A 26229-nucleotide genomic window follows, 5' to 3' on the forward strand; every position below is an offset into this window, starting at 1 on the left:
AATCTTAGAACACCATTTGATTATTGACAACAGACAGCCAAGGTAAAATCTATAATGTATCATTAAATTCCTACACTCTCCTTCACTGGTCATGAATCACTACTTTTCTATCGGGACTGGCATTTAAACAAAAATAATTAGTGAGTGGCATTTTTTAATTGCCTAATTCCATAGTGTTTTAATTTATAATTGTTTTTATGGTTAAACCTCCCCTTTAACATTCAAAATACAGCTTGTAAAAAATTGAATGTACAGTTGTGTATTGTTAAAACTGACTTGTCAACTGGTGCAGGGAATCTTCTACTGTTTGGTCAGCTGTTTTGCAGTTTTACTTCTTACCCTTTTCAACCAACTGGATATATTCTAAAAGGCTAACTTTGGTTGCATTAAAATCCCTAATCTTGTATATATTGTTTATTCATTTGTGGACTAAATTCTTCTAGTGGCTACTAAATATATCTTTTTCATTCTGTTTACTGCTTTCAAAATGATAATTGGAGAAACAGGATGCTCACATTGTTGAAGCAAGTCATCAATGAAGCTTCATTTCCAACCTCTTCATATGCTATGGGTCTACCTTTTCCAGTCAAATTAGATGAAACCATACCTTTCTCATATTTAAATTTTTACCTTCTCCTTCCCATCCAGGCTACATTGCATCCAACATCTTGTTTTCTACCACTACTTACTGGCCAGCAACAAGCAGATGCTTTCTATGTTATATAGAATTTTTAATGGCATCTCTGGGCAAAGCCCAGCAAACCACCATCTGTTCACTTTGCTTCACTATTGATTGGAGATCACGTCTGATGCATGGAGCTTTGTTTGCCTTGCACCTGTGTCTTTGCGCTCAATGTCTGAGTGATGTTCGGTTCTGAGAATGGATGAGGTAAAGCACAGTTTGCTTCCTATATGCAACTGCCAGCAATGTGCCTTAGAGAACAACTTCAAATGTGTTGATCAAGGACGTTTAGGTTGACAGTGTTTGTGTGATACTGACCATTTGTGCTAAAACTTCCATTGATCCACTCGGAAATAATTAAAGCTACCCAAACTCAAAAGAATTTAATTCCTCTTATTCAGGGCTGAATGTGAACATGGTTTCAGAGGTGAATAGCTAGTGTCTAACTGACTGAGCCCTACCCAGTTCCACATGCATTGCTGTTTGCTTTCCACAACAGCAACAACAACAAATCGCATTTATATAGCACTTTTAATGTAGAAAAATGTCACAAGGTGCTTCACCTTGTTGTGAAACAAATTTTCAAAACGAGTCACATAAGGAGATATTAGGGCAGATGACCAAAAGCTTGGTCAAAAAGGTAGGTTTTAAGGAATGTGTTAAAGGAGGAAAGTCAGGTAGAGAAATGGAGAGGTTAGGGAGGGAATTCCAGAGCTTAAGGTCTAAGCAGCTGAAGGCACAGCCACCAACGATAGAGCAATTGAAATTGGGGATGTTCAAGAGGCCAGAATCAGAAGAAATCAAATTCTCAGAGGGTTGTGGGGTGGAGGAGATTAAAGAGATAGAGAGAGGCCAGGCCATGGAGGGAATTGAAAATGAGGGTGAACATTTTAACATTGAGGCATTGCTTAACAGAAAGCCAATGTAGATAAGGTTGATAGGTTGGATGGGGGAAGGGGATTATGGATAGAGAGAAATGCAAAGAAATGATCAAAGACTGCCTTATCCGTGATAGCTACACTGGGAGTAGTGAGGTGTTGAGCCTGAGAATTTTAACTCTGTGTGAGTGGGTGGTTTTGAATGGGTTAAAATCACGCTCTTGGTCTCAGCTTTTTTTCAGTGTCAACATGCTACCCAGATATATATTTCATAATGATTTCAATTCAGTGCCCATTTACTGATTTTCACCCAATTTCCCACTGCTGGGTAGAGCTAAAATCACCCCCTACCCCCACCCCCCCCCCCCCCCACCCCCACCGCCCCCAAGTCCACATTCTCCTGCAGACGTTTGTAAATTTTTTTAACAATTTGAATACAAAAATCTATTGGCAAACCAGTGTATGTTACAGAGGCCAAGAGCTTTCAGTGGGTGACATTTCAACCCTTGGGTCCTTCACCCAGGGGAGGCCCAATGCTGACCACTTAAGTGCCTGGACACTTAATACGGCAGGCCTTCCTCATTGAGGGCAACACGGGGCTCCCGCCAATTCCCTAGCCAGGGGGCAAGACCCCCATTGGAAACATTAAATTCTACCCAGTGGGAGCTTCTGACCCACATTTCAGTCTGACGGGGTTCAAAAGCCTGCATGGAAAATCCTACCCAGTGATTATAATTCTGAGACAATGTGGTAATATAGTGATGACAAGCATGCTGTGTGACTCTTGAAAGGTGATGGAATGGGTTTGCAGCTGGTAAAGAGAAGGGGGAGGCTTCAGCTGGAACCATCTATCCCCCTTGGTTGTCTGCCAGAAGGGAAGATCAGACAGCACTTGCAGCTGGCAGGTCCAAGAGCAGAAATCATCTCCGTCATTATTCAGTTGATCTTGTACGTTCAGACGTTGTGAAAACAGAGATCTATCATACAGTAAGTGGAGTTCAGTGTTATTTCCCAACTTGCAGGCTGACTTCATCCAGGTATAATGTTTCACTGCAGGAGCTGTCAGAACCTCATCTGCTCTATTCCAGTTTTCTAGTTCAAAGACACATGAATCATTGTTAATCCTAAATAATCAGCCGTAGTGCTTTGATTCAATGAGCACTCTCAAATCAAAAATGGTTAAAGATAGTCTAGCCTGAATATAAGAAACCTTGCATAAGATACTCCAGGGCTTCCTAGGGCATCAGGTCAATCCCCTGCTGACATGTTAATTACAATGGAGAATTCTCATCTTATCTTATGTTAAGAGCTTCAACAAGATGTTTGAAACCTAAGAAAGGCCAGAAAAATAAGTCTGTGGCTCAAATGTTAATACATGCAGAAAATGAATAATACTCCATTTTGAAGCACTTGTGGCATTAATAAAGTGTGATGAGGGGCTGTGCAAATGTCCTTTCCTACCAAGCACAGGCATTCTTCTTTAGCACTTGTTGCTTAGATCTCTATCATAAAATGGATCTGTTGTTTGGTAGGTCAATGCTGTGTTCAATTTACACATTATCTGATTATTTAGGATAGAAGGTCACTCTGCCTCTTAAGAAATCACTCCTTATGCTTTTGTCCCATTTTATACAAAGGAGAATGTTTAAGGAAGAATTCATTTCTTATAAGCAAGCAATCCTTTATACTTTCTTCCTTAAAGAAGAGCAGCATTTGTTGTGACATTGACTTTTAACCATCATGCTTGCTGATCACTTGCTGAGGTCTGTAGCTGGAAAAGTCAAGTACAAGTGCATTTCTTTCAACATATTTGTTTTCTATTTCTCCACATGAAATAAAAAGTATTCAAGTTAAGCACTAAAACGAGTCGCTAGTATTTTTTTTAGATTTCATGCTTTGCACACTTTCAAAATGAGCTTTTGTCTTTATTGACACAGACAATTATCTGCAAGCTGTTATCTAAAATATATGCAGGTAACTGCATGTTATATTTCATATGGATATTTTTCCTTTTTTGCTGGAGAGATATCCATTAAATATTTCAAATGTGTTGTCTCTGTGTTTTAATTTTATTTGCATTTAGTATATTCTAACTGAAATGCACCGACAGATTAATTTTATCTTCATTGCTAGTTTTCACAATCACCAACATTTCAATTTAATTATGTTCTGTAAATAAAAGGCTTGAACGTGTAATTATGAATCAAGCATGTTTTTCAACAGCGTAAATGTAATTCGAATTGAGTCAGCAAGAAACTAGCTGATTCAGGAACATAGGAACAGGAATAAGCCATTCAGCCTCTTGAGCTTGTTCTGCCATTCAATCAGACATATCTGATCTGTATCGTAATCCCACCTACCTGCCTTGGTTTTGTGGCCCTTAATACCCTTGCAAAGCCAAACGTCTATCAATTCCTTTATCTTTCTTCAATCAGGTTTGCAAGTTGTACTAAAGTCGATAATGAAGGCCATGGTCCCACTGCTTCAGATTGGGCTTCTCTTGTTCTTTGCGATCGTAATGTTTGCCATTATTGGTCTGGAGTTCTACATGGGAAAATTTCACCGAACCTGCTTCAGTGAGGAAACAAGTAAGGAAAGATATTGTTGCATTAGAATGTTGCCTGTCGGGTTTTTGGAATGCTGTTAACTGTTATCGCTGAGTAGCAATTAAAATTTTCCTTCATTTCTAGCTGTTTAAATTTCCCTGATGCATCTAGAATTAGAGCAGCTTCTGTGCAACTCTCAGTGAATGGCCACTTCAACTGCATTATAATTCTGTGTACGAAAGCAAATTATTTGCACTTTGTTTTAAAGATACATTGGTTAAAAAAACCTGTACTTTTAAAAAATATGTTTAGGCACATGCCCTTGCAAATATCACATATAAGGATGGACTGAAGTACAAAATTATGTGACCCATTTATATGCTAACAGCTATAATAGTCACATCAAAAAACATATTTAAATGTAGCAGCCGTGGTGTTAGATCTGATTTTCAATATTGCACATGCAGAAGTAAATCTATATTGAATAATCAGAATCTATTTTATAGCAATAATAGTAAGGAGTATTTATAATGTTAAATGTGGGTATGTTGCTTAATACAAATGATCCCTTTTCTACATTAAACTCTGTGGTAAAACTGCTGTATAAATGGTTGTGCTATGGCAGATGGAATGTCTGGCGCTGTGCAATATGTTTTCCAGTTTAGATAATGGATTTGCAAGCAGGCTATTGTGATGTTCCTGGAACTGAAATTGTTTGCAAGACTTTCCAAAGCAGCACAGCACTTCTGATAAATTAATCTGCTAATTACTAGTTTCATCTTCAGGAGCCAGAAGACTCAATTCTGACGAATATTCCTCTTGTCGTTCTAGATTGAAGTCACCTCCTCTTGTGTTAGTTGTACTTTTTCAGGAATATGTAGTTTGATTGTAACAGTTCACCCAATCCTGCTGAAAATGCCTTTTCCTGCTAACTTGACAATGGTGAAAAACAAGAAGCCTGCAACCATTGCTGTTAGTAACAACTAACCATGCTCTTGCAGGATTTGTGGGATTTAAACATTCTCTTGTCAGTTAAGGTCTTGACCTTACCCCAGTTCACTCAGTTACTCCATGAGGTGATACAATTTCTATTTTTAGAGTTGTAAATGGACTAGATAATGTGGACCATGACAAGCTCTTTGACCATGTCCTGAACAGTAAAACCGGAGGACATATGTTTTGAAAGGGGATTGCAGGGGTGGGGGCTTTTGGTGTTGCGGGGGTGTGGAACAGTTTTCCAGTGAGCGTGGTCAAGCTATAGAACAGGCTGTCTAGCGAGCTGGAATATGCAGTTAGTATTGATTTATTCAAATGCACACGAGATAATTTATTTCAGAGAATAATAACTGGGATACATTATAGGAGTAATGTGAGACTTGACACTGTGAATGTTGTAGGCTTAGGAGGAACAGGTGAATTTGGACCTACAGTTCCCAAACCTTCTCACCTCTGCAGTTTTCCTCATTTTATGTCTGAGTCTGTTGTAGAATAATTGATAGAAGTTGATTGCTATTAGACAATAAGTCCCGTTATCGTTGCATCGTGCGATTATTAGGAAGGTAGCAGGCGAACTAGTTGGACCTTGCTCTTTTAACATTTTTTAATGATGTGGTTACAGGGTTCTTGATACCACGTGTTTGATATTTAAAACTATTCTGATTCTGCCACTGAAGGTGAGCGGAGGCAAAATGTTTTTGCTTCTGCTTGTCTGTAAATAATGTATCTGATTCGCATTCCAGAATTTTTTTAAAGGATCCATTAACATTGGAAGATAGAGCAAATTGACTTTATTTTTTAGAATGTTGTGGGTGGTTTTGTTTAGGATGTTGTTGATTGTCTCAGCTGTTGTGGTGTAATTTGTCACAGCTATCAAATTATGTGCAGAGTTTTTAGAGCAGGTTGTTGGATGTGGATTTGCCTGAAGCCTGTTCAGTGAGATGGAAGCTCTTAATTTGTAAATACAAAGGTTTTTTTTTATTATTATCGACTAGGCAGAGAAAAACCTCAAGGAAGAGCTGCGTAATTGTAATAATGTTGATTTAACTGAGCATGGAGAAGATATGCACTCTACCGAATGCCTTTTCCACTTGTTTATATATGGAATTTAATGTTCTGACATAACTGTTGGAAAGATTGAACTGATAAAAAGGGCAAACACGAGATCTGAAGCAAATTTAGAAAAATGCTAGAAATTCACAATGGAAGGAGAAAGATCAGTTGGCATTTGGAGTGTGATCATTCATCAGAATCAATGAAATAGAAGTATCAGAATTGCATAATTAATTGTAATTCAAAAATCCTAACCTATTTTTTCTTACGCAGTTGCTCATCAAACTGCTGTGTTTTTCCTGCATTTTCAGTTTTTCTAATTGAGCTGCTATTTAGTAACTATAGCGCAAGTAGTGCAAGTTGGATGGAACTCTAGGATTGATTGCTTTCAGGCATTCGCCATCCCAGATCAAGCGTTAAACACTGAAATATAATTCACTGTTGACTTTGTTTCAGTCACAAAATTAAGAATTTTCAGAGGAACAGCATCTTAACACTGAGTTCAAATTTGTATTATGAAGAACCATGTTAGTTCATTCAATGACCGGATGGCAAACAATATCAATTAATGATATTTCATTATGTGAGCACCTTTCTTTCATTTCATTAATTTCATTTCTTTCATTTTATGAAACCTGCAAGATTTTGAGCTGTGGCTTTATTGCTCTAAAGGGAACCCAATATTAATTTGTTTTTCCTGTACATTATTGATTCTCTTCATTAACTACTGTATAATATGTTTCTCAACTGTATCCCTCATTTCCAACAACAGTATTTTGCGCTAAGTCACTTCTGCTACTAGAGTAGTCAATATCCAGTTCTTCTTCATGAGCACAATGGCTATATTATCACTGCAGCTTAATAGTTCCTGTGTCAAACCTGTTGCAACAACATTTAAAGATTGAGAAAGAAACAGAGGAACAATGAGGAAAGAGGTGAATTAGAGTCAAATCAGGAACAGAAAGAGAAATAAAGAGAAGAAAGATTGGATTACATGAGAGAGAGAAAAAAGACACAAAAAGCATGAAAAATTCTACATTCAACATTTTTAAGAGTCTCCAACAACAGTTGCCTGTGCACAGGAATGAGATTAAATAATTTAAATTCTTCCCTTTCAGAGTCAGAGAGATTGATTGCCATTGCATTAGCAGCTAGAACATTGTTAAAAATGTACATGCACTCTTAATTACCGGACTTAAACTTGGTGAGTTTAATGGATAATTAATCTATAAATCCAACAAATCCTTAAAAGTGACAAGGAGCTAAGGGTGAGATGCTTTTCGTGCAAAGCAAATGGTGGAGAGTTGCAATACAACCAGCAAGTCTGGAGATTTGCAGCTCACAGCCCAACTCTTAAACCCCTGGATATGCTGCCAAATTATGGATAAATAGCATAAGAACATAAGAACCTAAGAACAAGGAGCAGGAATAGGCCATTTGGCCCCTCAAGCCTGTCACTCCATTCAATAAGATCATGGCTGATCTGCCCCAGGCCTCAACTCCTCTTTCGTGCCAGTTCCTCTTAACCATAATAGTCTGCCTTTCGATTTTTCCTACCAAAGTGCATGACCTCATGCTTTCCTACATTAAACTCCATCTGCCGAGTTTTTGCCCATTCACTCAACCTGTCTATACTCACAACGTGCTCTCCCACCTATTTTTATATCATCAGCAAATTTAGATACATTACACTCTGTCCCCTCCTCCAAGTCATTAATATAGATTTTAAATAATTGAGGCCCTAGGACTGATCCTTTTGGCACTCCACTAGTTACATCTTTCCAACCTGGAAAAGACCCATTAATCCCAACTCTTTTGTTATTCACAATAAGAGGTTGCGATGGAAGAATTAATCCAGGCAGGTCTCTTGGTTAAAGCTGGTTTATTTCCAAGACAACTCCTCAATGCTAATCGCTTCCACCCAAAGTGTTCCAGCTGTACCAATTTATTCTATTCAGTTGGGATAATTAATGCCCATCACCTGTTTAACTAGCAATTGGTTTTAACAAGATGATTGCCATATTAACATCTCTGTCTTCTGTGTGGTAATCCTCAATCCATACTAATACATTACCCCCAATACCATGAGCTCCTATCTTGTGCAATAATGTGGCACCTTATTGAATGCCCTCTGGACATCCAAATACAGGACATCTATCGGTTCCCCTTTATCAACCCTGCTTGTTATATCCTCAAAGACCTCCAGCAAATTTGTCAAAATTTCCCTTTCACTTCAGCTGCTTCATCAATGACCTTCCTTCCATCATAAGGTCAGAAGTGGGGGTGTTCGCTAATGATTGCACAATGTTCAGCACCGTTCGTGATTCAGATACTGAAGCAGTCTATGTCCCAATGCAGCAAGACCTGGACAATATCCAGGCTTGGGCTGACAAGTAGCAAGTAACATTTGCACCACACAAGCGTCAGGCAATGATCATCTCCAACAGGAGAGAATCCAACCATCGCCGCTTGATGTTCAATGGCATTACCATCACTGAATCCCCCACTATCAACATCCTGGGGGTTAGCATTGACCAGAAGCTGAACTGGACTAGCCATATAAATACTGTAGCTATAAGAACAGGTCAGAGGCTAGGAATAGTGCAATGAGTAACCCACCGCCTGACTCCCCAAAGCCTGTCCACCATCTATAAGGCACAAGTCAGAAGTGTAATGGAATACTCTCCACTGGCCTGGATGAGTGCAGCTCCCATGACACTCAAGAAGCTTGACACTATCCAGGACAAAGCAGCCCGCTTGATTGGCACCACATCCACGAACATTCACTCCCTTCACTACCGACACACAGTAGCAGCAGTGTGTGCCATCTACAAGATGCCCTGCAGGAATCCACCAAGGCTCCTTCGACAATACCTTCCAAACCCACGACTACTACCATCTAGAAGGACAAGGGCAGCAGATAGATGGGAACACCACCACTTAGAAGTTCCCCTCCAAGTCACTCACCATCCTGACTTGGAAATATATCGCCATTCCTTCACTGTCGCTGGGTCAAAATCCTGGAACTCCCTTCCTAACAGCACTGTGGGTGTACCTACACCACATGGACTGCAGTGGTTCAAGAAAGCAGCTGACCACCACCTTCTCAAGAGCAACAAGGGATGAGCAATAAATGCTGGCCCAGCCAGCGAAGCACACATCCCATGAATGAATAAAAAAAACCATGTTGACTCTGTTTGATTGGGTTAAGCTTTTCTAAATGTCCTGCTATTTCTTCCTTCATAATGGACTCTGGTATTTTCCCAACGACAAATGTTGGGCCAACTGGCCGATAGTTTCCTACTTTTTGCCTCCCTCCCTTCTTGAACCGGGCATCACATTAGTGGTTTTCCAATCCTCTGGGACCCTCCCGGAATCCAGTGAGTTCTGGAATATTTCGACCAATGCCTCCACTATCTCTGCAGCCTCTTCCTTTAAAACCCTTGGTGTAGGCCATCAGGTCCTGGCGACTTGTCTGCCTTTAGTCCCATTAGTTTGTCAAATAGCTTGTCCCTCATGCTAGAGATTGTTACAAGATCCTTCCTCCCATTAGCTCCTTGCTTAACTGATATCTTTGGGATGTTTATAGTGTCTCCCACCGTGAAGACCGATGCAAAATATTAGTTTAAATTATCTGCCATTTCCCTGTTCGCCTATATCAATTTCCCAGTTGCATCTTCCAAGGGTCCCAACTCACTTTAGCCACTCTTTTTATATACCTGAAGAAGCTCTTGCTGTTTGTTTTTATATTTCTTGCCAATTTACTTTCATAATCAATTTTCTCCCATTTTATTAGCTTTTTAGTCATCCACTGCTGGCTCCTAAAAAAATTCCCAATCCTCTGGCCTACCACTAGTTTTCACCACTTCGTATGCCTTAGTTTTTGGTTGGACACTCTGCCTTGACTGCCTTTGTTTACCATGGGTGGTTCACCTTCTCATTGAGCCCTGCTTTTTGACCGGGATAAATTTTTGCTGAGCTTTATGAAATATCTGCTTAAATGTCTGCCACTGCTCAACCACTTAGTCTATTTTCCCAGCCCGCTTTAGAGAAGTCTTTCTTCATACTTCTGTAATTGCCCTTATTTAAGTTGAGGACACTGGTTTGAGACCTGAGTTGCTCGCCCTCAAACTGAATTTGAAATTCTACCATGTTGTGATCGCTATCCCCTAGAGGGTCCTTAACTACAAGATCTCTTATTACACATTACTAGATCTAAAATAGCCTGTTCCCGGGTAGGTTCTGCAATGTATTGCTCTAAGAAACAATCCCTGTTGCACTCTACAAATTCGTCCATGTTACTCCAGCCATCTGGTTTGTCCAGTCAATATGCAGATTATAATCACCCATGACAATTGTAGTGCCCTTTTTACATGCCTCCAATTTTTCGCAATTTATACTTTGTCCTACAGTGAGGTAACTCTTCAGGGGCCTATAGACGACTCCCACCCGTGACTTCTTCTGCTTGCTATTCCTTATTTCTACCCAAACTGATTTCACATCACAATCTATGGCACCTATATCACTTCTCACCACTGCACTGAAACCTTCCTTTATTAACAAAGCTACCCCATCTCCTTTTCCTTTTTGCCTATTTTTCCAGAATGTCGAATACCCTTGAATATTGAGTTCCCAATCTTGGTCACCCTGCAACCACATCTCTGTAATAGCTCCCAAGTCATAGCCACATATTTCTATTTGTGCCGTCAATTCATTTATCTTGTTACAAATGCTGCGTGCATTCAGAAAAAGAGCCTTAAGCTTTGACGTTTTACCATTATTACTCATTCTGGTTCTAATTCCTGCTGCACTCTTCTGCTTATATATTCTGCCTCTTCCTGTCACACTTTTATTATTGTTTGCCTCTTCACAACCCTGCACTTTGGCTCTCTCATTTCTTTTTGATTTTTAAAATTCCCCTTCATTTGAGCCCTCCCCCCAACTAATTCGTTTACAGTCCTATCTACAACCCTAGTTATACAATTCGCTAGGACACTGGTCCCAGCTTGATTCAAATGAAGCCCATCCAAATGGAACAGCTCTCTCCTTCCCCAGCACTGGTGCCAGTGCCCCATGAATCGGAACCTATTTCCCCCACACCAACCTTTGAGCCATGCATTTACCTCTCTAATCTTATTTACCCTTTGTCAATTTGCATGTGGCTTGGGTAGTAATCCAGAGATTATTGCCTTTGTGGTTCTGCTTTTTAATTTAGTCCTGAGCTGCTCGTAGTCCCTCATCAGAACCTCTTTCCTCGTCCTACCTACATTGTTGGTACCCATGTGGACCACGACAACTGGATCTTTCCCCTCCCGCTCCAAGTTCCTCTCCAGCCGAGAAGAGATGTCCTTAACCTTGGCACCAGGTAGGTAACGCAGCCTTCTGGACTCTCTGCCTTTGTTGAAGAGAACAGTATCTGTTTCCCTAACTATACAATCCCTTATTACTACTACATTTCTCTTTTCTTCCCCCACTTGAATGGCGCTCTGTACCATGGTGCTGTGGTCAGTTTTCTCATCCTCCCTGCAGTCTGTGCCCTCATCCACACTGGGAGCAAGAACCTCGTGCCTATTGGACAGGATGTGTCACCAGCACACTGGATGGAATTTTCCGGGTGTCGGGTGTGTTCGGCAGCGTGAGCAGACAACATGGCGAGAAGGCCAAAAATCAGTTTCACCACATCGTGAAACTAGTTTGCAATCGTCTGCTCTGCCCGTCGATGGGGGGCCATATTTCCCACTGTCGGACGCCAGGAACCCCATTGTAATACATCTGCATCTCATTATAAGCCCAGCCCGTCGGAATCATCTCCCCCCCGCCCCATGCTGGATCTCCGAGCATGTCAGCATGATTGCACATAGACATGTTTCACAACAGCATATATAAGGTGGGCACGCGGCAGGCTGCACTTTGAGGGGAACTCAAGAGCTGAGTGCACAGTAACATTGCGCAGCACTCGCGAGGGTCGCCTGTTGGATTTCAAGGTTGAGGTGAGTTGGTGGGGGTCAAGGACTGCACTGTCATTGATGGTAGAGCACAAGCACATGCGGGGTTGGGGTGAGGGAAGCAGCCACGCATCAGGGAAACCTTCTATAAAGTGACTATTCCTCAGCAGCTGAGACAGTTCAGATGCAGCCACATTAACATGCTTGGAGTTGGGCCTCTAGCTTATCTGCCCACTCAAGCAACACAGAGGCATGAAAGTGACACCAAGTGCTCCAGAGCTTTTCACCCCTTGGGTACAGACTGCAAACTAATGAATGGTTTAGTGGACTGCAGAACAGTTGGATGACTGGGCATGTTGTACAATCCCCTTGCTAAAGCTGTCCCTGGAGCAGTCACTGGCGAAGGCGCTCACAGCCCCTTGCAAAGTCATCATTCTGGTCTGGACCAGCCTCCCCCTTGGTGTAAGCTAACAGTGCAGCCTTGCATTGCGGGTTAGGAGAATGCCTGCGCCTGAGCTGAGAGCACAGCGCGTAATCCAGTGGGCAAAGCTGCTGCCAATTGGTCATGTGGAGTGGGGCGGAGGATGGTGGGATTATGGGTAGCCATGCAGCGTGATAAACTCTGGCCATCCTGGTGGTGGCCAGCACTCTCTGGGATGCGTTAACAGACCTTCAGACTTAACCAAGAGAGGTTCTTAGAACACCCAAGCTAACCCACATGTCTCTCCCTTTCATCCTGCAGGAGGGGGTACATCATCATGAGCATGGAGCCTGGTGAACTAGCTGTATGCCTCATGGCGTATAGAGAGCAGAAACGACAGAAGAGAGCAACGGAGGCACCTGGCTGTGCAGAGGGAGGAGCAGAACCCTAAGGAAAAAGGAGTGTCACTGGTCAGCACTTAGCTAGACCCAGGGTCTATAGACGCCATCTTTCATTCCTGCAGATGACCAAGAACCAGTGTCGCCAAATACTGCGCATGTCTATGGAACTGGTCGGTTACATCTGCCAGCTACTGCAGGATTTCGCGCCATGGGGACATGTGGGCCACTGCCAGTGGCTGTGAAAATGACAGAGGCGCTCAGGTTTTACGCCAGTGGCTCCTTTCAGGGCTCCACAGGTGACCTCTGTGGGATATCGCAAGCCTCCACCCACAAATACATCCATGAGGTCACGGATACAGGACAGCCAGGATGCAAGAGCGATTCAATTTGCCCAAATCTCAGGTTTCCCACTGGTGCAGGGCGCCATCAACTGCACTCACGTGGTGCTCAGATCTCCGTCGCAACAAATGGTCAACTATGTCAACCGCAAGGGGTTCCATTCACATGTACAGGTGCAGCTGGTGTGCGACCACCACAAATGCATCCTGCAGGTCTGCGCACGGTTTCCAGGGAGTGTCCATGACTCCTACATTCTCAGTCGGTCACAGATCCCTGACGTCTTCCAGGGTCCACGGAGAGTGCGGGGTTGGCTCCTTGGGGATAAGGGCTACCCGCAGAGGACATGGCTTGATGCTACCCATGTGGCAGCCTCAGACTGCAGCAGAGTGAAGGTATAACGAGGCTCATGCTGCAACTCACAACTTGGTGGAGCAGACCATCGGGATGCTGAAGATGAGGTTCTGGTGCCTGGGCCGGTCTGGTGGAGCCCTGCAATACAGTCCACAGAGGGTGTCACGCATCGTCGTCACCTGCTGCGCCCTTTACAACCTGGCGCTGCAACAGGGAGAGGAGCTGGTTGAGGAGGAGGTGGAGGAGCTGGAGGGCTCCTCCGATGAGGACATTGATGGGGAAAAGGGCGAGGATTTCCTCGAAGGCGATGAGGCCATCGCACTGAATTGATGAGGCAGGCGCAATCGGGAGACACTCATAGCTGCTAGATTTGTGGAGGATGATGACAACTTGCAATGAGGACACTCCATAGGTCTTCACATAGCCTCTGTGAATGTCTGACTCTTGTTTGGCTGAGGACAGCTCGCTTACACTTTGTGATCAGGATCATATCATGGAGACGCAGCCGTGAAATTTTAAATGTGCCTAATCTTTTGTAAGCCTTCAGCATCTGACCCCTTCCAGGAGCACAGCATCACGGATCACAGATGCTGAAGAGATGGGGGCCAACCAATCCTGAGAGCTCACAGAGAGAATGACGGAACTCTGTGACGCCTGCCCACAACATTCTGGCAGCAATGACAAGCACCATTAAGGTGCAAGTATCACTAATGTGTGAGGCTCAGTGAGTGTGAGGCTGAACCATCACTTTGGTCTGAAGACCACACAAAGCACAGGGAAGAGGCCCTGGACTGAGACACCTGCCTTTATCTTGTGCAGGAACCAAAGTTTCACATCTGAGTGACATGAACACTGCTCATCAGAACAAGGAGCCATTGGCAGGGAGAGATTCTTGAGTGTTTATTTACAATAGTGAACATTAAGTACAAGTGATTAACACCCGTGCCCAGGCTGTGCAACCACTACTTCTTAACCTTCCTAACCCTGCCACTACGTTTTGATGCACCCCAGACATCCACAGCGGAGGTGGAGGTGGAGGCAGCCTGCTGACTGCTACGCCCTGTCTGACCTTGGTGGGTATCCTCAGGAGGGCTGAGACCTGGAGGGCCCCAGCCTGCTTTCAGGGTCGTGCTGTGTGGCAGTGGCACCCTCCTCGGCCTGTGGAGCTGGAGCTGCTGGGCTCACAGGAAGAGGGTATTCAGATGGGCCCGACACTCCTGGAGTCACTTGGGTGGATGGCCCTGGGGTGTGCACATGCTGATCCTCCTCCCTGTGGGTGCCTGAGGGACCCTGGCTGACTCCTTGAGGAGAAGGGGAAGCTGGAGTGAGATTGAGCTGCCCTGCACTCCTCACGTGCACACACTGTTGAAGGCCAACTTTGGCGGCAGCGATAGAGTTCATCCCACACAGCAGTGCAGGATCGATGTCCTGACCAAGGTCTCCATGGAAGCTGCATCCTACCCCTGTTGACCTCAGTTCATTGGTATGCTGGCGCTATCACCTCAGCCCGACGGCGGCCTTGCAATCTGAGGAGTGCAGCGGACATCCCTCCCTGATGTTCCCGGGCTTGCCTTTGCAGCTCCAGCAACTGAGACATGATCGAGTCCAGAGGCTCATGATCTGACTCGGACTCAGCAGATTTCTAGGCTCCAGCAGTCCGCCAAGTGCCGGACACCTGGGAACTCCCCGCTGCCACCTACTGTGGATCAGATAGTGTGATATGCTCACCCAGGTGTGTATCTCTGCGCTGGTGGAGGGAATGAGTGAGCGCTACGACAGGCCTTAAATGAAGGTGCCTTCAGATTCCTCTTCATATGTTTCTTCAGGGCTTGGGTCGAGGACCTGGGTCGTTGACTCCCTCAGCTTTATCTCAGATGTGCCTGCAAAAGCAAGGAGAGATAATTAGTGCATGGCAGTGTCCTGTGCAACAAGGCACATCAGTCATGGCATGGTTGTCTGACGGATCCTCACTTGGTGGAGCACCGCCAGCTTCACCATCAGCACAGGAAGGGTCCAGATCCTCACCGGCCATCTGGATGGCTCCATTTTCAAAGTCCATGAGGTCCTTGATTTCAGGCATTCCTCCACTGGTCTGCGACCTCTCCCTCTCGTTGTGTGCCAGATTGTCCTGCATGAAAAGAGATGGAGAGAGTGTAAACAGGATGCCTGCCAGGCCAGATTATATGTATGCCTGGCATGTGTGGGTGGTGAGTGGTCCCATGGACGGGCTGAAGACAATGAAGCCGTGGGTGAGAGAGTGAATGGTGATGTCCCTTGAACTGGCAGCGAGTGAGGGCCCTGTGGATGTGTAATGGGTTTGCGAGTGTGTGAGTTGAGAGTGATGAGAAGAGTGACTTCCCCTGGCGGAACAGAGGAGATTACTCATCCTTTTTCGGCACTGGGTGGCTGTCCTCTTTTGCAGGGCATTGGCACTGACCACCACTGCCACTGCCTCCCAAGCTGCCAAGCTCCCAAGTTGCTGCCCCTCCTGTGGCCAGAGCGGGGGTAGAGGACATCACGGCGGGCAGCCACTGCATCCAAAAGGCGCTCGAGGGACATGTCATTAAACCTGGGGGCTGCAGTCTTCTTGCCTTTCAGGGCCATGTCTTCTGTGCAACAGACATGGGCTGGAAGCACTGAGAGGTGTGCGCGTGTATGCACTTTAAATATGCTGCCCGGTGTGAGGAAGCGGTGAGGTGATGGTGTGACGGGCGAATGAGAGCCCGCCAGCCATTGAAACAGCGTGTTCCCTGGGAATGCGTAATTAATATGATGGGACTGGGACAATACAGCATGAAAAGCCGCAATTGCAACTTACAGGTAAAACGTCATTTTTTCCGCATTTAGTGCAAATCTGGGACAATTCCGCTCAATCTTAATTTTTCAGCAAGTCCGGCCCATTATCTGCATGTTAAGAATAAACCACAAGCTGTACTGTGAAATATTGAGGTGCTTGCGCTCTGGCTAATATATTTAGCAGTGGATGTGAATGATATTGAATGGGACTCCCTTCTGAAAAAAAGCAGAGTATCTGCAACAGAGTGAGAACAGCCATGATATTCACAGCAGGGCTACCAACTGTCCTGGATTTTCTGGAACCATCCCATAATTTGGCCTTTCATCCCACGTCCCAGGTCAGGCCTTCCCAGGACGCATTTCATCCTGGATTTCTTCTTTGCAGTTAGGTAGGGAACTCATAAGAACTAGTATTTGGCTTATCAAGATGACAAGAAGATAATGAAGACATGTTTGTTTTATTTTACCTTTCCAAGGATCTAACTGCTTCCTTTATGTACCGCACACAATGGGCAGAATTTACTGCTCTCCCCATGGCAAGTTTGGTGGAGGGGAGAATTCCACCTTCCCATTTCCGCCCTGATTAAGTCCATGATGGGAAGGTTCCTGGATGGCCTTCTTGCCCCGCTTGCTAATTGAGGCCCTTAAGTGGGCAATTAATGACTATTTAAGGGCTTCATCCTGCCTCCACTGGTCTTCATCCAGTGGCAGGCAAGGGGCTCACCATACGGGGAGCACGACAAGCATGTTTGGTTGTCAGATCCTAGGGGGCACCTTTCGTTCAAAGGCACTCAGTGCCCGACTGATGGACCCAGCATTGGGAAAAAGGGGCCGCTGAAAGCCAACCCTTGCTCTTGCTACTGACCTCCCTCCCCGCTCAACAACGATCTCCGCCCTGTGGACCTCTTCCCGCCATCACTCACCTGTGCCTGGGCGTCTCCTCGATCAGAAGCCCCAAATGTTGTATCACCACAACAGCCACTGCCTCCCCAGCGGTGCTCCTGAGTACAGAAGAGCTGCTGGCCTCTGATTGGCTGGCAGCTCCTGGTGGGTGTGACTTTTGCACACCCCCCCCGCCCCCACCCGGTGTCCTTAATCCCAGTGGATAGGCCGCCGTAGGCCTGTTAAGTGCATGGGTGACGCAACATGACAACGAGCCTTCTCGAAAATAGGTGATGCGGGGATCTCTCTGGCTCTTCAGTCAGTGGCTGAGACCTCCATCACCTCCACAAGATTCCACCTCATGTCTAAAATTAAACTGGGGCAGGATCTGTTGCTGAGATTCAAAACAGGCTATTTGTGGAAATAAAAGAAAATATATTTTTGTACAAGAGATTGTACAACCCTGGAGGAAAAAGTTGACTAATTTCTATTTGCATGTTACCACTTGGCTAGTTTATCATTTATTGACATATCCATCCCTCATTAAATGGTAAATGATTTCTCAAATAAAACAGTTTGGACAAAATAACGTTAAACATGTATCCATAGCCAAGCTGTTAATTTCTAAGAAATAACAACAGAGAATGAAAATACTCAGCAGGTCAGGCAGCAACCCATGGGGAGGGAAACAAAGTTAGCATTTCAAGTTGATGTTGACCTGATGCTGCCTGACTTGCTGAGTATTTCCAGAATTCTCTGTTTTAGTTTCAGATTTCCAGCATCTGCTGTATTCTGCTTTTTAATTACTGTTATTTCACACAGTTCATTTTGATAAAGCCCACTTTGGATTAAATTGGTTAAAACGTGTGATATAGAAAAGATAAATATTGATTTGCAGAAAAGGGGGCAAGACTATTTTAGTTAATATAAAACAAAATCCCCTGACATTGCAAATGGGGAGTTGAGACCAAGTGTGTGGTATTAAGGTGAAGGCGATTGGAAAGTGATGAGACAACGGGTTCCAGGTAGGGGAAGGGAGGATAGAAATATGAGGGAGAAGGGCAGGAATGGAGGAAGAATGGAGGGGAGAAAGAATAGAAGTGTGATAGGGAGATGGATAGAAAGGAGACGGGGGAGGGGAAAAGGTGGGACAGGGCAAGAGGAGTAAATGGAGGAAAAGGCACAACAGAATACAATGAATGGTGCGTGGTGCTGAGCCAAGGCCTGTTTCTTCGCTGGAAGGGGTGGAAGCAAAGATCAGAAGGTCATATCGAGAGGGATATGGAGGGGAGAATAGGAGAGAATGAAGAAGGGATCAGGCATGAAGGACACAGTGCTGTAATGGAGGGGGAAGGATTTGTTTTGCATTCAATCAAGACCACCATTCCTCTCAAGGAAGGTAGAATACGGTGGTGGGGTAGCTCTGTTAATAAAGAATGTCATTAGTACAGTAGTGAGAGATGACCCTAGTCCTAAAGATCAAGATGTAGAATCAGTTTTGATAGAGATAAAAAATAGCAAAGGTAAAAAGACACTTGTGGGAGTAGTTTATAGGCCCCCTAATAGTAGCTACACATTGCATACAGGAAGAAATGATCGAGGCTTGTAAGAAAGGTACTGTAATAACCATGGGTGATTTTAATCTTCATTATATTGGACAAATCAGATTGGCAAAGGTATCTTGGAAGAGGAGTTCATTGAGTCTATTCAGAACAATTTCTTGGGGCAGTACATTCTAGAGCCAAACAGGGAGCAGGCTATTTTAGACCTGGTAATGTTCAGTTAGAAAGGGTTAATTGTTTACCTCATAGTAAAGGAACGTCTAGGCAGTAATAATCATCACATGGTAGAATTTCACATTCATTTTGAGGGTGAGAAGTGTGGATTTAAGACTTTAACTTAAATAAATGTAATTGCAAGCATATGAAGACAGAGTTGGCTAAAATGAACTGCAAAAATAGATTAAATGGTAGGACATAGAGGAGCAGTGGTTGAAATTTAAGGAGATATTTCATAACTCTCAGCAAAGATATATTCCATTAAGAAAGAAAGACTTTATGAAAAGGTTGCATCATCCATGGCCAACTAAGGAAGTTAAGGATAGTATCAAATTGAAAGAAAAGCGTACAATACTGTGAAAATTAATGGTAAGTCAGGAGATTCAAGACTATCCTCATCGCCATTGACAACATTTCCAATCTTCGTATCATCTGCAAATTTTGAAATCATGCCCTGTACACGATAATCTAAGTCATTAATGTATATCAGGAAGAGCAAGGGTCCCAACACTGGGCCCTGGGGACCTCCACTACAAATCTTCCTCCAATCTGAAAAACAGCCATTTATCACTACTGTCTGTTTCCTGTCACTCAGCCGATTTCTTATCCAAGTGCCTACTTTCCCTATTAATCCATGACCTAGAATTTTGCTCACAAGTCTGTTGTGTGGCATTGTGACAAATGCATCCTTTTTAAAAATCCAGATTCACCAAATTAACAGTGTTTCCCTTATCAACCTTCTCTGTTACCCCCTCAAAAATTTCCAGTAAGAGTTATCTAGGAGGTAATAGCAGGACATTTAGGAGGTAATAGCAGGACATTTAGAAAATAATAGTACATATCAGGCAGAGTCAACATAGTTTGTGAAAGGGAAATCATGTTTGACTTATTTATTGGAATTCTTTGAGGAAGTAAAAAGCAAGCTGGATAAAGAGGAACCTGCAGATGTGGTGCACTTGGATTTCTAGAAGGCACTTGACAAGGTGCAACCTCAAAGGCTACTTCACAAAATAAGAACTCATGATGTAGGCAGTAACGTAGTAGTATGGATAGAGGATTAGTTAGCTAACAGGAAGCAGAGCGCATGTATAAATAGGTAATTTTCAGGTCGGCAATCTGGAACTAGTGGAGTGCCACCAAGATCAGTGCTGGGGTGTCAGCTGTTTACAATCTATATTCATGAGCTGAATGAAGGAGCTGAATGTATGGTGGCTAGATATGCTGATGAAAACATTGCTAGGTAGGAAAGTAAGTTGTCTAGAGGACATAAAGACTCCACAAAGAGATTTAGATCAGTTAAGTGAGTGGGCAAAAATTTGGCAGATGGAATATAATGTGGGAAAATGTGAACTTGTCCACTTTGGCAGGAAGAATAGAAAAGCAGCATATTATTTAAATGGAGATAGACTGCAGAACTCTACAGTACAGAGGGATCTGGGTGTCCTGGTACATGAATCCCAAAAAAGTTAGTATGCAGGTACAGCAAGTGATTAGGAAGGCAAATGGACTGTTGATGTTTATTGCAAAGGGAATCGAATATAAAATAGGGAAGTATTGCTACAGCTGTACGATGCCTTGGTGAGACTGCATCTGGATTATTGTGTAGTGTTTTCATCACCTTACTTAAAAGAGGATATAATTGCATTAGAAGCAGTTCAGAAAAGGTTCACTCGACTGATTTGGGATGAAGGGGTTATCTTATGAGGAAAGGTTGAGCATGTTGAGCCTAAACCCATAAAAGTTTAGAAGAATGATAAGTGATCTTATTGAAGTATATAAGATCCTGAGGGAACTTGACAGGGTGGATGCTGAGATGTTTCCCCTTGTAGGGGAGTCTAGAACTAGGAGACACAGGTTAAAAATTAGGAGTCTCCCATTTAAGACTGAGATGAGGAGTAATTTCTTCTCAGACTGTCGGTGGTCTGTGGAATTCTCTTCCCCAGAAAGCAGTGGAGGATGGGTCATTGAATATATTCAAGACTGAGTTAGATAGATTTTTGATCCACAGGGAAGTCAAGGGTTTTTGGGTGCAGACAGGAAAATGGAGTTAAGGCCACATCAGATCAGTCGTGATCTTATGGAATGGTAGAGCAGGTTTGATACTCTTGTTCTAAGTGTGCGTGCATGCGTGCGTGTGTGTGTGTAGGGTTAAGTGTCCCAATTCCATCTCTGAATTTGATATGGAGCGGAGACCACATGTTTCTGATATGGGAGGGAATGTTACAAAGTGAAAGATTTTTTAATGTTCATTTTCAGTTCATTGATGGATAGACTTTGAACAGCCAAAAAATATTTTCTTTAGCTGCATTTCAAGGAAATTTAATGGTCTGCAATTATTCTGCTTAACTGCACGAGTCTTGACTATAGATGACAATGATCTTTAGCCGAATGAGATATATGAACGTTAAATGTTCTTGCAATAATATCAGAAAGAACATTATATTGCCACTGTATGTACAGCAAGATTAAAAACATTTATTTTCCACTGAAATTAAACTGGCAATATTCAAGGCGAGAGCAAACCATTCTGAAACGGAATAGGAAAATTAGTTATGTACTGAAAACACCTGTTTTTTAAATTGGATATTACAATTGGGGAGCTAAATTGGACTGTGTAGTGTTAATTGTACATGAATTGAGTAGTTAATTGTATTTAGGTGGTGGGTATTAACTGGGGATTTATTTGTGCTCCTATATATAGGAGCAGACTAAAACTGTGGTTGTTGGATTTGAAGGTGCATGTTTATAATATGTAGCTCCAAAAAGAAATGCTTGTAAATGTGTAAAGATTAGACTTCAGTTCTATCCTACACAGCCTGGTTATCTGCAACAGAACATGTAGCACCAGTTTTTAGGCGTTACATAACTTAACACTTGAAAATGGGGTCAGAGATGTGCTGACATGCTCTTGACAGGAAGTGGGCAGGATGCCAGTTTGATAAAGTGGTTTGTGTGTGCAGCTGGCAGGGCACACAGATTATGATATCAAACAGTGTGCAAATCTGAATTGATGCCTGTGCTACCATTTCCAAGCACCAACTACATCCAATGCCATTTCTTAACCTCATGTTCAGCTGTTCAAAGTTATGTGGAATGTTGGATTCCCCACCAGAGCTATTTAAAGGGATCGTGGATTACTTATAGGGTTAGTTCTTCTGGTTGTTTTTATACCTACCTTTGGAGCATTTTTATACTTGTGTTATGATCAGGTGAGAAGGGGTTGAATGGCTCCCGTCTTTTCCCTCTCCTCATTTGACCGTAACAGGTTTTTTTGTTTGAAAAGGATTTACTTGGCAATTCAGTAAGTACTTAAGTGTTTACATGCTGTGATAATAAATAACCAATCAAACAGGTTTTCCCGAATTTAACAAAGAAAGAGGTTAGCTTTATTATGCTTCAACTGACCTAAGTAAAATAATAAAATATACTTTGACACACACACACACACAAATATAGATTATAGAGGAGGGGAGGATAGGTTGGTCAAATGTGAGTTCATAAAAAGTAAAAGGAATATACAATCTGTAGTTTGGTGACTTTTCTGGTGTCAGGTTGAATTTGGTCATCTTGCAACTTGCCTTCGGTGGTCCTGATGCTTCCAATTTAAAGAAATAGACTGCTGATTTGGCTGTCTTTCTGGAGACAGTCGTGCTGGGCTGAATTCTTTCAGGAAGTCTCTGTCTGCAGGATGGTCACAGTCAGCAAACAGGGTTCAAACATACAAAGGGTTGGATTGTCATGTGACCTCCCCCTCTTCAAATTCCCAGGGGATCTAAATAATGCTATTGCCAGTGTATTCCAAGGGTACCTGGATTAGATCATGTCTGGGAAGCTCGCTTAGTCAGGGTCTCAGTAGGCTTAATGGTTCATCTCCAACAGTTGAATACCTCAGGCGATTTCTTTAATGCCTTGCAAATGGGACAGGAGATGTGGGCCCTTCACATCCTCCCAAGGTCATTGCCTTTAATGGGTTTTGCAGACATGCTGTCACCATTCCAAAGGGTTGGAATGTGGAATGTACGGTAATGTAAATTGGAGAAGCCATCTTTGGCTGCAAGCTCAAGTCACCTTTAGTCTCTGTGTTTCAAAGTCTCTGTTTCAAAAGTTCAATTCAGCCACTTTTCAGCTGATGGATTCAAAATCACCATTTGACATAAAACACATTATCATGACACTTGCCTGAAGTTTGAATACTCTAAGTGGTCTGGACTGGCTGATGTACTTTTCAGTTCATTTAAAAACTTGTGCTGAAACAAGTTACTTCCAGACATGGGCGAATTGGTAAGGCTTTCTTTGGGAATTGAAAATGAGTGAGAGAATGAAGAAAGGTCACACAGAGCAGGACAAGCTGTTAGAAGAAGGAGCAGGAAGGGAAGAAGGGCTCTCAGCTGGAGACCATATCCACTAAGGGTTTCAGGGAACAATTATCTTTTACCTCAAATTCAGCAAGGACCAATGCATGAGATGTCTTTGTTTCACACAAGAGCTGTGACTAAAAGCTGCAAACTTCCTTAGTTAAAACTGCAACCTCAAAGCAGGACAAGGGCAGCATTGCCTATGGCTGACAAAGTGACTGTGGCTCTCAACTTCTATGCATCTGGTTCTATCCAGGTTGCTGCTGGCGACATGAGGCATATCTCTCAGTTTGTAATGCACCACTTATAAGGGACATCATTGAGGTTTTCTATTCAGAGAGCGAGAACTTCATTTCATTCCCTCTTGCCAGAGACAAGCAGAGAGACAGCACGAGGGTTTGCATGGATTGAAGGCTTCACAATAATGAAGGGTATCGTTGACTACAATCATATTGCTATGCAATGCCCCATGTGAACCGGGCCACTTTCCTGAACAGAGAGGGATTCCACTCTCTCAATGTGCTGTTGGTGTGTGACTACACCATCACACATCATGATGGTAAATGCTTGTTATCCTGGCAACAGTTATAATTCCTTCACCCTGTGACAATCCTCTGTACTACATGTATTTGACTCAATCAGCAAAGTGATTTAAGGTGTTGTTGACAGTGCTATCAAGTGACACTTACACAGCCTTAACCTGCTCACTGACATTCAGCTTGGGTTCTGCCAGGGCCACTCAGCCTCCAACCTCATTATAGCCATGGTCAAAAGAGCTGAATTCAAGAGGTGAGCTGAGACTGACTGTCCTTGATATCAAGGCAGCATTTGACTGAATGTGGCATCAAGCAGAATTCGCAAATCTGAAGTCAATGGGAATCAGGGGGAAAGCTCTCCGCTGGGTGGAGTCATACCTAGAACAATGGAAGCTGGTTGTGGTTGTTGGAGGCCAATTATCTCAGTTCCAGGACAACATTGCAGGAGTCCCTCAGGAAAGTGTCCTCGGCCCCACCATCTCCAGCTGTTTCATCAATGACCTTCCTTCCATCATAAGGTCAGAAGTGGGGGCTTTCACTGATGATTGCACAATGTTCCATTCATGACTCCTCAAATACTGAAGTAGTCCATGTCCATATGCAGCAATGCCGGGACGACATTCAGGTTTGGGCTGACAAGTGGCAAGTAACATTCACGCCACACAAGTGTCAGGCAATGACCATCTCCAACAAGAGAAAATCCAACCATCATTCAATGATGACATTCAATGTCATAACATCACTAAATCCCCCACTATTAACATCATGGGGGTGATCTGCAATTGTGTCTGATGGTCATTCTCTTACAACTGTTCAGGAAGCAGATTCTTACTGCACACTTGCTTCATTTTGAGCTGTATTTTTTGATGCTGTTTTCTTCAAACTCTCATGTTTTATACATTGTTGTGTTTAGTTGAGGTGCACCAAAGTTTTATTACATCTAGAAAACCTGTGTCAAAATGCAGTTTAAGCTGTGGGCTGCTTGATCTTTTTCCACCTTGGATGTAACATTCATGTCACACAAGTGCCAGGCAATGACCATCTCCAGTAAGAGAGAATATAACCATCTAATCTTGACATTCAATGGCATTATCATCACTGAATCCCCCACTATCAACAATATGGGGGTTACCATTGACATGGACTGCAGTGGTTTAAGAAGGCAGCTCATCACCACCTTCTTAAGGGCACTTAAGGATGGGCAACTAATGCTGGCCTAGCCAGTGATGCCCACACCCTGTAGTTACCGGGCAACCAGGGTTGTCCAGTCATGACATAGCTTATAATTTCAAAAATGAACCCACGCACATACGCACAATAGGCTGACAATGAGAGCCATGCTGTCACAAGGAACATTAGAGAGCACACTCCTCTGGTGGAGCCCTGCAATACTAAGCTGAGTGGGCATCAAGATTTGTGCTAGTTTGCTGCAAAACCTCACCGTTCTGAACGTCCAACCCTTGCACCTATCTGGTGAGAAGCTGAGGAGCAGGAGCACAAGGAAGTGAAGGAAAGAGGACTAAGTGCAACAAGAGGAGGCTACAGTGCAGACAACTCCCTTCTGCCCGGGCCCTACATGATGAAATAATTATTGAGTGACGCTGTTAACCTCAATCCCATCTCCCTGGTCACCAGCAGTCCAACAGTCCTTACCTTTCCTCTATCACTGATCATCACGTTGTCCTGTTCTCAACAACACAAAAATAAATACCACTGTACAATGAGTTGTGTAATTGATTTTATAAATTCAATCATGGTATCATGCATATAAAACTAAACTACTGTCCATCTTCCACGTGCCTGCTCTAGTGCTCTCATGTTGTGCTGCCCTACTGGCTGCAGCTTGGTTGATGAAAGGCTGCTAAGCTTCAATTGAGGAGACTACAGGAAGCCTTGGAGTGCAACCTCAAGCAGCGTTGGACCTAGAAGACCTGGCTTCAAGTTGCAGCATTTAGGTCTGGGCTGCAGTTGTTTGGGCTGGCTGGATAATGGACAAAAACGCAGGCGCTGGCAGAGTGGCAGGGGTGGAAGCTGGAATGCAGCCATTGTGAGAGAGGACAGCAGGTTTGTGCTCCATGGAGCCACTGCCAGTCTCCCGGGTGGCGTCTCAGCAGTGCTACTGATATGTTGGAGAACAGATTGTTGGATCTGATGTTTGATGCTAGAAGCCCCTTTGAATATTGTTGTCGACAGGCACAAGGGTAGCAGTCTGAGCATGCAAGGTACCATTCTGAACTTCCACTACAGCATCCAGACCCTTATGGAAGCTT

At 43.5% G+C, this 26229-nt stretch overlaps 1 protein-coding gene across 1 annotated transcript in view; it reads left to right on the plus strand.

Annotated features, from left to right (window-relative positions):
- The window catches only part of cacna1ba (calcium channel, voltage-dependent, N type, alpha 1B subunit, a), a 721116-nt gene that overhangs the window by 293756 nt on the left and 401131 nt on the right, over window positions 1-26229 (plus strand). The window contains exon 7 of the mRNA XM_078550316.1: window positions 3996-4148. Within this exon, the coding sequence (XP_078406442.1) occupies window positions 3996-4148 (153 nt within the window). The remainder of the gene's footprint in view (window positions 1-3995; window positions 4149-26229) is intronic.

This window comes from Cetorhinus maximus, chromosome 10 (assembly GCF_964194155.1).
Source record: "Cetorhinus maximus chromosome 10, sCetMax3.hap1.1, whole genome shotgun sequence".
Classification (NCBI taxonomy): domain Eukaryota; kingdom Metazoa; phylum Chordata; class Chondrichthyes; order Lamniformes; family Cetorhinidae; genus Cetorhinus; species Cetorhinus maximus.